The following is a 12,107-nucleotide window of genomic DNA, read 5'->3' as shown; positions in this document are numbered from 1 at the left end:
CAGGGCTGTAACACCTGCAAACTCTGCTCAGAGCTTTCTGTGAAATTAAAAGAAAGGTGCACACCCAGGAACCAATTTTATCCTGTTATCTAAATCAGATAAAAACACAACAACAACAGTAAAAGAAAATTATGGGTCAACCTCCCTGATGAAGTTAGGTGAAAAAAATTCTAGTAAAATATTTGGAAACTGAATTCACATAAAAATGATCATTTACTGTGATCAATTTAACTTCATTCCAGAAATGCAAGGATGGTTCAACATATGTAAGTCAATAAATATAATGCTTCACATAAATGGACTCAATTACAGATTCTTGATACAATCCAACATCCTTTGATGATATAGTGTTTGAAGAGCTAAGAAGGGAGGGAATCATATCTTAACATAGTCTATATGACAAACCTGTAGCCAGTACTAAATAGAGCAAAAACTCAAAGCATTCCTCCTAAGACCAAAAATAAGACAAAGATGTCTGATTTCTCCACTCTTATTCAATATAGTGCTTGAAGTCTCAGCCAGAGTAATAAGACAGAAAAATGAGTTAAAAGGGATATAAATAGACAAGGAAGAAGTCAAAGCATACTTATTTGTTATATTCTATATATTAGAGACCAAAAAGACGCCACCAGAAAACTCTTAGAGCTGATAAATACTTTCATCAAAATAGCAGGATAAAAAAAATGCCAAATAAAGTCAATATCCATCCTGTATCCCAATAATATACATGCTATCTTAGTTAGGGTTCCTATTCCTATGAAGAGACACTATGACTATGGCAACTCTTATGAGGAAAACGTTTAATAGGGCTCGCCTACAGTTTCAGAGGTTCAGTTCATTATCATCATGATGGGGAACATGGCAGTGTGGAGACAGATGTGCTTGGAAAATAGCCAAAAGCCCTACATCTTGTAGGCAACAGAAAGTTGACTGACAATCACACTGAAGGAAATTTGAGCGAAACAGACCTCAAACCCCACCCCCACAGTGACGTGTCTCCTCCAAGGCCACACCTCCTAATAGTGCCGCTCCCTTTGGGGACCGTTTTCTTTCAGACCACCACACCTGCTGAGACAAAAATAAAGGGAACAGATCCCACTCACAGTGCCCCAAGAGCAACAACAAAATCCCAAAACACCCTCGGAATAAACTCATCAAGGAAGTGAGAGATATCCACAATGAAAACCTTAAATTATTTGTGAAAGAAACTGAGGGAGACACGAGAAGATGAAAAGATCTCTCATGCCTATGGACTGGAAAGAACTAATGCAAAAATGGCCATCCTACAAAAAGCAATCTATAGATTTAATGCAACCCCAATCAAAATTCTAATGCCGCTCTTCACAGAAATAAAACACATATGGAGACACAGAAGAACACAGATATCCAAAGAAATCTTGAACAGCACTAATACTACTGCAGATATAGCCATACCTGATTTCATGTTATATTGCATAGCCATAGTAATAGAAAGAGCCTGGGGCGGACACAGAGCTGGGACTGTGAGTCAGTGAAGTAGAGTGCCAAGAAGTGAGTCCGCGGAGCTACAGCCACAGGGTTTTGGTTTTGTTTGACAAGGATGACAAAGATGCATATTGTGGCAAGGACAGAGTTTTGAACAAATGGTACTAAGAAAACAGGATCTCCACCTATACAAAAAGGAAAATAAATCCCTATATTTCAGGTTCCACAAAAACCAACTCCAAGTGGGTCAATGACCTTCATAGAAGTCCTGAAACTCTGACACTATTAGGAGAAAAAAGTAGAAAAAAACTTCTTTTCAAGATATCTGCATGGATAAGGACTTTCTCCAGACTGCAGTTGCTGGGGACTATTACCCAAACTTTACCGTGGGGCCTTAAGAGATTGACAAGCTTCTGTACATCAAAGGGAAAGTTAGTGGAATCAAGACACAGCCTACAGAATTGAACAATTTCGCTAGGTTTATATCTGACATAGGATTCATATCTTGAATATGCAAAGAACTAAAAAAACTCTATACATAAAATAAAGCAGACTCAGTAAATGGACCAAATAAAAATGAACAGATTTCAAAAGATAAGGTAAAAATACCCAATGAAAGATATGGAAATACGTTCAATCCCACGAGGCATCAGAGGAATTAAATCTAAAATGGCATACATTGCATCCTAAGCAGGATGATCATGAAGAAGACAAATAAAAGCAAATGCTGGTGAGGATATGAACAAAAGGGAACTTTGGACATCACTGGTGGGAATATAAACTAGTGGTCACTGTGGAAGTTGGTGTGGCAGTTTCTAGAAAAGAAAAAACCATGTATCATCCATTGTGAGCTTCTCTCATTGTATTAATGAGCTGACATTTTACTGCAAGGATCCCTCTGCTTCTTTCTCTCCCTTTCCTTCCCTCTTCCTCCCTCCTCATCCCCATCCCGCCCTCCTCCATCTCGCTCCCTCCCTCTTTCTCTCTCCCTATTTCTTCCCTCTTTCCTCTCCTCCTCCCTTTCCCATCCATCTATTTATCCTTTCTGTCTCTCTGTCTGTCTGTCTTTGTATGTATGTACATATGTATGTGTCTGTCTGTCTCCACCCATTTACTTTCTGTTTATCTGTCTATCATTTCTGTCACTCATCGCTATCGTCAGGATAGACTAATGGGTTCTTTTGGTTCAGTGGGCTATCAGCCACTTCTAACATTATTTATTTTGTCAGTCTTCCTGTCATTGGTTTGTTTTTAGGAATACTTTGCCTTCTGTGTCTTTTTCACTCAATTTTATCAAGTGAAAGGCAGAGGCACCCCTAAATGAAATAGAGGGATGTTCAGGCATTTCCTGAGCTTCTACACCAAACTCTAGCTTTTTGTAAGGTGTCTGTATTCATTCCTCTGGGGGATAAAATTTAGAAACCAAGATCTGAGTACTAAGGATGATCATTGGTGGCCTGTTATTTCTTTCCCTTCCAGGAGAAAGGTTTGTTGTTATGTGTGTGCACATGTGTGTGCATATATGCGGGTGTCTCTCTCTCTGTGTATACAGTTAATCCACCTCCCTGAGTTCTTCCTTGCCTTCTCCTAGTTCTCCTTGCATTTCCTCGGATTGCAGTTTATAATTAGACAGCACTGCTAGTTTCAGAGTAGCAAACCTGTATCACCACCAACAAGGAGCCTGCACGCACAGCTTGAGTTCATTGTTACTTTGGAAATGCAGCAATATTTATAAGCTAAAATTTGGGCTCATTAGAAGAGTTTTCTGAGAATAAGAAGTAAGCATCCAAAAAATACAGCACTAACTCAGAAAAAAACAAGACAGAGGCCTCGACTGAACCAGTTCTAATGCAAACATCATTGCCTGACTCCTCACTGTGTATTCCGATGTAACTGGCCTACACGCGGCTGTGTCAGGAAGGAAGCCTGGTGAGGTCCAGCAGCTCCCTTCTGGGGTACACGGTGGCTCTCTGAAAGGAGCTAGCGACTGAAGAAGTTCACCTTTGATCTGAGATCACTCAAGCCAGAGTCCAAGAATGGGAGAGGGTGACAATGGTGGCTTCTAAGTGTGGGCAGAGAAAGGCGTCCGGTCAGAGGGGAGGGAATATCTAAATATCTAAAAGGACTGCTTGTCAGATGGCCTGGGCTCTGTGGAGATAGGGGTGGGAGAAGTGGGGTTGGGAAGGTAAGGCTCTGTGGAGATAGGAGTGGGAGAAGTGGGGTTTGGGAAGGTAAGGCCCACCCAAGAAAGACTTCAGAACTGTTTTACTGTACCTTGTGTGCAAATCCAGGAAGCAGTTAGTTTTGTCTTTAAGGAAGACAGTCTGAATTCAGTAATGGTGGAAACCACTTGCCATTTCATAGAGGAAACGAGTAGAAGTGGGTGGTGGGTCAAAAGAGAAGATGAAAGATGGGGGATTTTTAATCCTCTCAGACTTGCTAGGAGGTCCTAGAGAGAGAGAGAGACCACCTCCATTTTCAACCAATAAGCTTCAGTTTCCTCATCTGCTGGGTATTTGTGATTATATGCCCTCCGCTAAGCACTCTGGATGCAATGCTGACTGGTGGCAGACAGCATTCCTTCCCAGGGAATCCTACAGTATGATAGGGCAGAGAAACGTTAATCAGAGATAGAATAACCACTGTGTAGGTGCTGTGCTAGGTGAGACATCGAATGAGAGATTTCCTAGATGATTGTGATGCACAGCCAAGGTTGAAAGCTGTGCCTTCTTCGGCTCTTGCGGGATGGCTGTGATCTGGGCCCAGCAGCTATGCTGTCTCAGGCAGCTCACTGCTTTGATAGCATCAGGATATAGAATTGTTGTTGCATGTAAGCATGACTTACTTTGCCAGGTTAGGTGTTACAAAGCCACACAACATTGACAGGCCCCAGGAGAGCGGTATCAGCACCCACCACTTCATTGCTGGGTCCATAGCCTGGCGTGTAGAAGATGCTCAAAGTGGTTCCTAAATGAACGGACAAGTGATGGCTGGAGTGAGAATCTGGAAGATGCCTTTAGTTCATGGGTGTTTTTCCTCCTTTGTGTAGGAGATAAATCAAATGTTAAAATGATGAACAGATGTATTTAGAATCAAGTGAGCATTCTTAAAATATAAAATAAGCCACAATACAGAATGAATGCCTAGCCTTACATATGCGTTGATGTGCTAGGGACAAGAGGGTCCAGGGGGCCCCTGAAGAGGGCTTCTTGTTGTATGTTGTCAAATGACAGCAGCAAGCAGAACCTGCTGGTGTTGGCTGCGTTCCAGGTTGAGGCAGGAGGATGGTGGCCAGCCTGGCATACATAGGGAGTTTTAGACCATGTAGGGTTACATAGTAAGCTTTTGCCTCAGAAAATGGGGTGGTGACAGAAAATGACAGGGGCAGTGATATGATAGCGTAACAGCCTGCAAATATTGTGTTCTATGGCCAAATGCTTATTGAGTCCCTTACAGTGTGTCATACATGTGGTTGACCTTGTTTTGTGACGTGTAGTGTACCTGAGTTTACTTAATTCAGGGACCGTGAAGCACTCCTGGAACTGGTTGTATGTTTATGCTGTACATCAGATAAAGACGTAGTCATTTTGTAGCTGAGAAAATGGAAGCTCACAGAAATAAAAAGAAATTCATCTAGCTTTAGAAAAGCAGAGAGCCTTGTTTGTGGATAGCGCCAGTTCCCGACAGTACCTGGCACGTGGCAGCCATCCAACAACCGCTGGTGGGTGACTCAGAATACATGCGTCCAAGAGTGGATGGGACACCAGTGCCACTGCCGGACTCCAACAGATTGACTCAAAGTTCAGTAGCTATAACACAGCATCCTAGCGTGAAAGGGAAGAGCAGTTTCAGGGTCCAGATGAAAGGGCGTAGCTGTAGAACGAAGACAAAGTAAGGGGTGAGTTTCGTAGCAGCTCAGAGCCTTGAGAGGAACTTGAGACTCTGGGTACAGAGGCGCAGAGGTAAGATGCCCGCGGTCAGGGCATTCCATTAACCAGCTGTGTGATCGCGAGCTTGCCCACGAACCTTAGCTTTGAGTCCCTCTTCTTTGAACCCATCCAGGGATACTTCTGGCTGACACTTGTGTGCTCTGAAGAGCTCCGTGAGTCTTGATTGTTTTAGTATCATCACGATTTCGGCTCTTTGAAGGATCAGTGGAGAACATGTTATTTCAGGTTCTCATTTGACCTCCACCAATGCCAGCCCTCCTGCAAAGGAAGGCAAGCAGTGTGAAATTGGAACCTAGCTGTAAATTTTCAACTTGTGTTGCTCTTGTGTCCTAACCCAGCTTTTCCTTATAGCAAATGATAATCCTCATAACTGACATTTAAGCAGAACCTTAAAGAGGCCGTTTGTTTTATCCCCTGTTCTTGTCACTTGGTAGTTTTGACTCTAGTAAAGAAATAAAACTTGCTTAGAGCAGGGCAGGCTGAGCAGAGTGACACAGTCTGACTCTTCTGGCTTGGACTCAATGGTCTATTTTGAGTGTTCTGCTGTATGCTGGCTGTTGTAGAAAAAGTCCACTAAAGTTTTCCTGGTTGCTTTTTGTTCATGTGAAGAAATGAATGAGGCAAGGATACTACCTTAAAGTCTCACTGGGCTAAATAAGGAAATAATGGATATGCAGACACGCCTGTGATTTCTTTACCTCTTAGGGAGGTGAATTCTGTTACCACCCAAAGACGTTTCCACTGATATCATTGCAAGCAATGCCTCGTGATGTGAGTTTGAAGCTACTGCAAAGAGCCTTACCGCCTCTCTCCCTTTTCCTCCATAGGTAGCTCTTCCTTTGCCAGCAAACCTACCACACCAACTGGACTAGGCGGAGGGTTTCCACCTCTCAGCTCACCGCAGAAAGCATCCCCCCAGCCGATGGGTGGAGGGTGGCAGCAGCCTGCGGGCTATAACTGGCAACAGGCGCAGCCTAAGCCTCCATCCGGTATGCCTCACTCCTCCCCGCAGAACCGACCCAATTACAACGTGAGCTTCTCAGCTATGCCTGCGGGACAGAGCGAACGTGGGAAAGGATCTTCTAATTTAGGTGAGGATGAAGAGCTGAAACTGGTGTCTGGTGACCTGCCCGTGATGGGGACGTTATGTCTGAAAGAGACCAAAACCAATCCTATTGTTTATGGGACTGTCTTAAGAGCTGAAGAGATATCAGGTGATCCACACCCCCAGTACTGTGTGTGGAGCACCTGGGTCTAACATGACCCCATGTAGGTGTCATGTGACTGTGGCTCACTCGGTCTTTCCTTCTCCATGCTGGAGTAGGAAGGAAGACATTTGTCATAGGTTTTTGAACCTAGCATAGCACTTGCTGTATTGTAAATCTTTATACATGTTGATTGAATGGATAAATGGAACAGAGAACTATAGCCTTTGGAAGAAAGAAAGTATTCTTAGGAGAAAAAGATTGGAACCTGTCAAAATCGCATTCGGTTTTCTTCTTGGATTTCTGTGAGAAAGGTGGTTGGCAGATTCCTGAGTTTGAGGGTACCTGTGATGGTGCCACTGCCTAGGACCGGAAGATGTCCTAGATTGGATTAAAAGCAAAACATATTTTTAAAGATTTATTGTATTTTATATGTATGGATATTCGGTTATGTGTATGCATGTATGCCAGGTACATGCCAGTTGTCCAAGGAAGTCAGAAAGGGCTTCAGATTCCCTGGAACTGGAGTTATAGGTGGTTATGGACCACATTGTAAGTGCTGGGAATCGAACCCAGGTCCTCTGTCACGGCAGCAAATGCTCTTAACTGCTGAGCTGTCTCCCTAGCCCCACTAGATGAGATTCTTGTCATTGAGGTAAAAATAGTATCTATTACAATTGAGTTTGTCAGATAGTGTCAGTACACTTGGCATCTCAGTTAATTTGATGATTCCCTTCGAGGACCATGGATAAAGGTGACCCTCTTTCTTCACAGTGGTTAACATGTATTGAGAGCGTACTACGTACAGGGGTTTCCCAGGCAGTTCCATGTGTATCTTCAAAACCAATCCTCTGTTCCAGACGTGGAACTGTGAGGTAGATCTCTAAAGTAATTTCTCAGTTTCTTGAAACTTGTGAGAGCTGGGACTTGATTCCCAGTCGTTTGGCACTGCTGTCACTTCCAGCTGCCCATAACCCCAGTGTTGCTCACAGCACTGCTGTGACGGAAATGCACGTGCTGGGAATGTATGACATCATGTTTAGCCTTTTGCTAGCAGGGAGATCCTCTGGGCAATTCTGTTGAGCCGCATGGCATCCCCTTCATTTTGTTTTTGAGTAGTTAGAGGGTGAGTGTCTCCTAGGAGCATTTAATTTTGGTGTGCACACATGTGAATGTGGCTTCTTTAGAATATAGATGGCAGAACTTTCCCAACCGGGAACAAAAATACCTTGGGTTGATTACTACTGACTACATGGGCTGTTATGGTTTTGTTTAGTTTTGTTTTCAAATGAACACTGAGATAACCAGGCACGCATTTAGCTCTTTCTCATGACAACACTGTATTGTTAACACCATCTTCATTCTCTAGAATGAAGGTATAGAAGATATCTATACCTAAGAAACTGAGGTATAGATATCTCCAGTGCCCCTTTGGTCATAGCTGGGTTTCAGATACGTAGCATTGTTTCCAGGAAAGACCGAGAGAGATTTAGTTCCCAACCTGACTTGCTGGGGAAGGGAACTATGACCCAGTGAAGTCATCAGCTGGGTAGAGACAGGGAAGTGATAGCAGGGAGGATGTCCAGGACTTGAATCTATCTATGCTCTTGTCTAATCTCTGACACCAGTTTGTTGTAATTGTGATAGAATCATGAGTATCTTTGTCTGCAAGGTTACACTGGAGATGAAATAGGCATTTCCAGACTCCAGTCCTATGCTTTCCATGGACATGTTGTGTGATTCTGGACAGGCTCTTTTGGTTCCCTAGCCTTCCATTTTCCTCATTTGTTACACAGAGCCTTTAGTGTTCTGCACGAGGCAGGTGGGAAGAGGATGGAAGTATGAAAAGCTACTTTGAAGCCCCGTTCTCCCGTGAAGTGAGGGTCTGACCTGTTTAAGAATGAAAGTTGTGATGGTTTCCACACATTGTGTTACAGAAGGGAAACAAAAGGCTGCTGACTTTGAAGACCTGCTTTCTAGTCAAGGGTTCAATGCCCACAAAGACAAGAAGGGGCCTCGGACAATAGCTGAGATGAGAAAGGAAGAAATGGCTAAGGAAATGGATCCTGAGAAATTAAAGGTGAGTGAGCCCCTTGGTTATCCTATAGGACAAAGATGTGCAACGAAGTCATGTCTGTCCATTCACCTCTGTATTTGTTGCCTTTGTGTTGGTCACTAGGGACTAAATACTTGAAAGAAACAACTTGTTTTGCCTCATGGAGATTTCAGTTTATGGTGACAGGAAAGGCCTGGCAGTGGGAGTGTGCAGGGTGACTGTTCACTTGGAAGTGGACAGGAAGATCGGAGAGAAGTACTGAAGCAAGAGGGCAACAGGTAGAACCTTTGAAGGCCCACTCCTAGGGAGCTACTTCTACTAGCTAAGCCCTCTACAGGTTCCATAGTCTCCCAAAGACCATCCACTGGTGAACAGGTATGTAGTAAGGAGGCTGCGTGTTTGTTTCCTGGCTGCCCAGACTCCCAAAATAATCACACAGAAACTATATTATTTAAATCACTGCTTGGCCAATTACTTAAGTGTATTGCTAACTAGTTCTTAAATCTAGAATTAACCCATCTCCATTATTTCATATTTTACCATGAGGCTCATGTCCTACCAGCAAGGTTTCAGCATGTCTGACTCTGGCAGCGACTCCAAGGCTTCTCTCTGACTCTGCCTCCTTTCTCCCAGTCTTCAGTTTAGTTTTCCCCACCTAGCTCTATTCTTTTGCCCTATCACAGGCCAAGACAGTTTCTTTATTCATTAGCCAATAAAACCAACACATAGACAGAAGGACCTCCCACACCTCAGGTGCTCAAAACAAGAGCCTGGGGAGGACAATTAAATCTTAACACCCATAAGGGTCCTGCCTCCTAATGCCATGCACTACTTTGAGCGTTAAAACACAACATTGACTCCAGAGTGGGATACCAACCATATCAACTATGAAGGGTGTTTCCTTCCGGCAGTCACTGTATTACTGTAGGTCTCTGAAGCTGTGGTTTGAAGACAGTCCTGATCTTCAGTAGCAAAGTAGCTTTGGGAAGGTCTGTGCACGATGCTTAATTGCTTCAATAAACACATTTTAGTCTGTGGTTTGGTAATACAGATTTCTTATATTTGCCCACCAGATGAACAATGATATTTGACTTTATATAGTTCAGAAGCCTTTAGATTGTAAATATGGGTCATTAGAGCTTGGTAAGAACAATTCACCCTGTGTTTTCTGCCACCTTGAGAACTTTCTGTTGTTCTTGGTGGACTAAAACCAGGTTTCGGTTCTCTGGTGATCAGGAGAGGAATATTCCTGTGCTCAGGATTTATCATTCTGGAGACAATCAGGCATGAGATTTGTATAGACTGAGGAAAGGAAGGCTGATGATGGTGAGGACTGTGACCTCTGCTATACCCTCCTCCCATTTTTAAGCTAAAGAAGTTCTTAAAACAAAAAACAAAACAAAACATCTGTTTTTGATTCTAAAGTTCTGGTGAGAATTCGTTTGAGGGAAAGGAGAATGATTTTGTTGTTGTTGTTGTTTTTGCACTTTAAAATAGAGGTTTGTCACTCAGTGAATCCAGTTCCTTAACTCGTTGATAAGGGAGTTCTTCACGGGTGAGGCTGTAGCGTGGACAACTGGATGCAGATCAACCTGGAGGCAGAAGGTGGTTCTGAAGATGAATGGGGTGGGGTTATTGATGAATACATAAAGATCAATGAGTTATGTTGCAGGACATCTGAGCACCCTTTGAACCCGAAGATTGTGTTATTTCCTGGAGCAAACCTGTTTCTAGTAGTGGTGTGGCTCAGCCCTAGTACACACATTTAATCCAAGATCTTTCCGCTTGAATATCACAAACAGGATTAAATAAATCAACCATAGGTCAAGCAACCAGTTGGCAAGAAGTAAACATGGGCTTATTAAGAAAAAAGCCATAGAGAGTAAGAGGGAGTCAGGAGGACGGACAGAGAGCACACAGGAAGTAGATGGGAGGTACACTCAGTTTGAAGAGTCTTGTTTGAGACAGTGTGGAGAAGGTGGGAGGCTCCTGGGCTGCCAGGTGAGGAGGAAGGTCAGCTGGGTGCTTTCTCTGCCTCTCTGAGCTAGCAGGCGTTCACCCCAGCATCTGGCTTCCAAAGTCTTTACTGATAAAATCAAACGATTGAGATTTTGTTAAAAACAACAGTGTTCTAAGGCTTATCTCTGTTGGAGAGCTTGAATCATTCACAGTAGGACATTAAAAATGCTGAAAATCACACAGTGTCTCTAGGTTGAGCCATCTCCCAGGGCGACTACTCACATTTTCTTCAGAACAACAGACTACAGTGCTTTTGCTTCATGTCTTGGCAAATTTAAATACCAGTTGTACATAAAAGGATCCTTCGAGACCTTCTTGAATGCAGTGAAGGACCTGTGGTTTTGCTTGCTTCTCTTGCTGTCTACTTCCATTACCACTGCTCATTAGGCAAACAGAGACAGTTTTCTGTAAGAGAAAGGCATGTTGTCTGTAAAGCCCTGCTTGATTGTTTGGTTGGCATGGGATTTTCATTGCTGAGGAAGGTAGCCATTAGTAACCACAGCTGAACCGGTTGTCCACCAACACCACCCACTGAAGCTTGGCACGTGTCAAATGCTGATGCCAATTCGTGATTCCTTCTGTTTTAGTTACTTTTCTATTGCTGTGAAGAGACACCGTGACCAAGGCAATTTTCATAAGAGAGCGTGTATTGGGCCTCACAGTTCCAGAGGGCTAGGTGGAATCCATGATCATCATGGCAGCGAGCCCAACAGCAGGCAGGCATGGCTCTGGACTGGTAGCTGAGAGCTTACTTCAGATCCACAAGTGTGAAATAGGGAATGAAGGAGTTAACTGGGAATGGCATAGGCTCCACTCAAAAAATTAAGACTCACCCTCCCTCAGTGACCACACCTTCTCTTAACAAGGCCACACTTCCTAATCCTCCCCAGGCATTTCCACCAACTGGGGATCAAGAACTCGTGTGTATATATATGAGATTATGGGAGCCGTTCTCACTCAAACCACCGCACCTGCCATTAAATCACTTCCTTTATCACATCATGAAGGTTGTTAGTTTGCATAAGTCACGTAATAAACTTTTCGAGATGCTGGTGTTTGGTTCCTGGTCTACCGCGATAATAAACAGTACCTTTCTGTAAACAACTCCATGTGACTGCAGGAAAAGGTGGACATACAAGTTCAATAAAGTGTGACAAATATGGCCCACTTATGGTAGGGCAGGTGACATTTTTTCCCCCTTGTGGTGGGAGTCAAACCCAGGGTACCACTGAGCTACATTCTCGCACAATGTTGGCCTGCATGCAAGGAGGGTTTATTTAGTTCGTGGAACAAAGGAGGTCCGGGTGTGACCTCATGAAGTTCATATGTTAGGAGTGTATAATTATCTGTAGGAAGTCAGAGAGAAAGGAGTTCAAAGCACAGAGGTGAACTCTGAGGTCCATGAACAGGTTT

The 12,107-nt window shown here is 43.5% G+C and overlaps 1 protein-coding gene across 5 annotated transcripts in view; it reads left to right on the top strand.

Annotated features, from left to right (window-relative positions):
* Dnajc6 (DnaJ heat shock protein family (Hsp40) member C6) overlaps positions 1 to 12,107 on the top strand; it is a 151,463-nt gene that overhangs the window by 135,878 nt on the left and 3,478 nt on the right. For all 5 annotated transcript variants that reach the window (XM_057784111.1, XM_057784115.1, XM_057784112.1 and 2 more), the window contains 2 exons: positions 6,242 to 6,505; positions 8,557 to 8,699. In XM_057784111.1, coding sequence (XP_057640094.1) covers positions 6,242 to 6,505; positions 8,557 to 8,699 — 407 coding nt within the window. The remainder of the gene's footprint in view (positions 1 to 6,241; positions 6,506 to 8,556; positions 8,700 to 12,107) is intronic.

Source organism: Chionomys nivalis, chromosome 11, assembly GCF_950005125.1.
Source record: "Chionomys nivalis chromosome 11, mChiNiv1.1, whole genome shotgun sequence".
Classification (NCBI taxonomy): domain Eukaryota; kingdom Metazoa; phylum Chordata; class Mammalia; order Rodentia; family Cricetidae; genus Chionomys; species Chionomys nivalis.
Note: the sequence above shows the minus strand (reverse complement) of the source record. Positions and strands in the feature narration are given on the sequence as shown.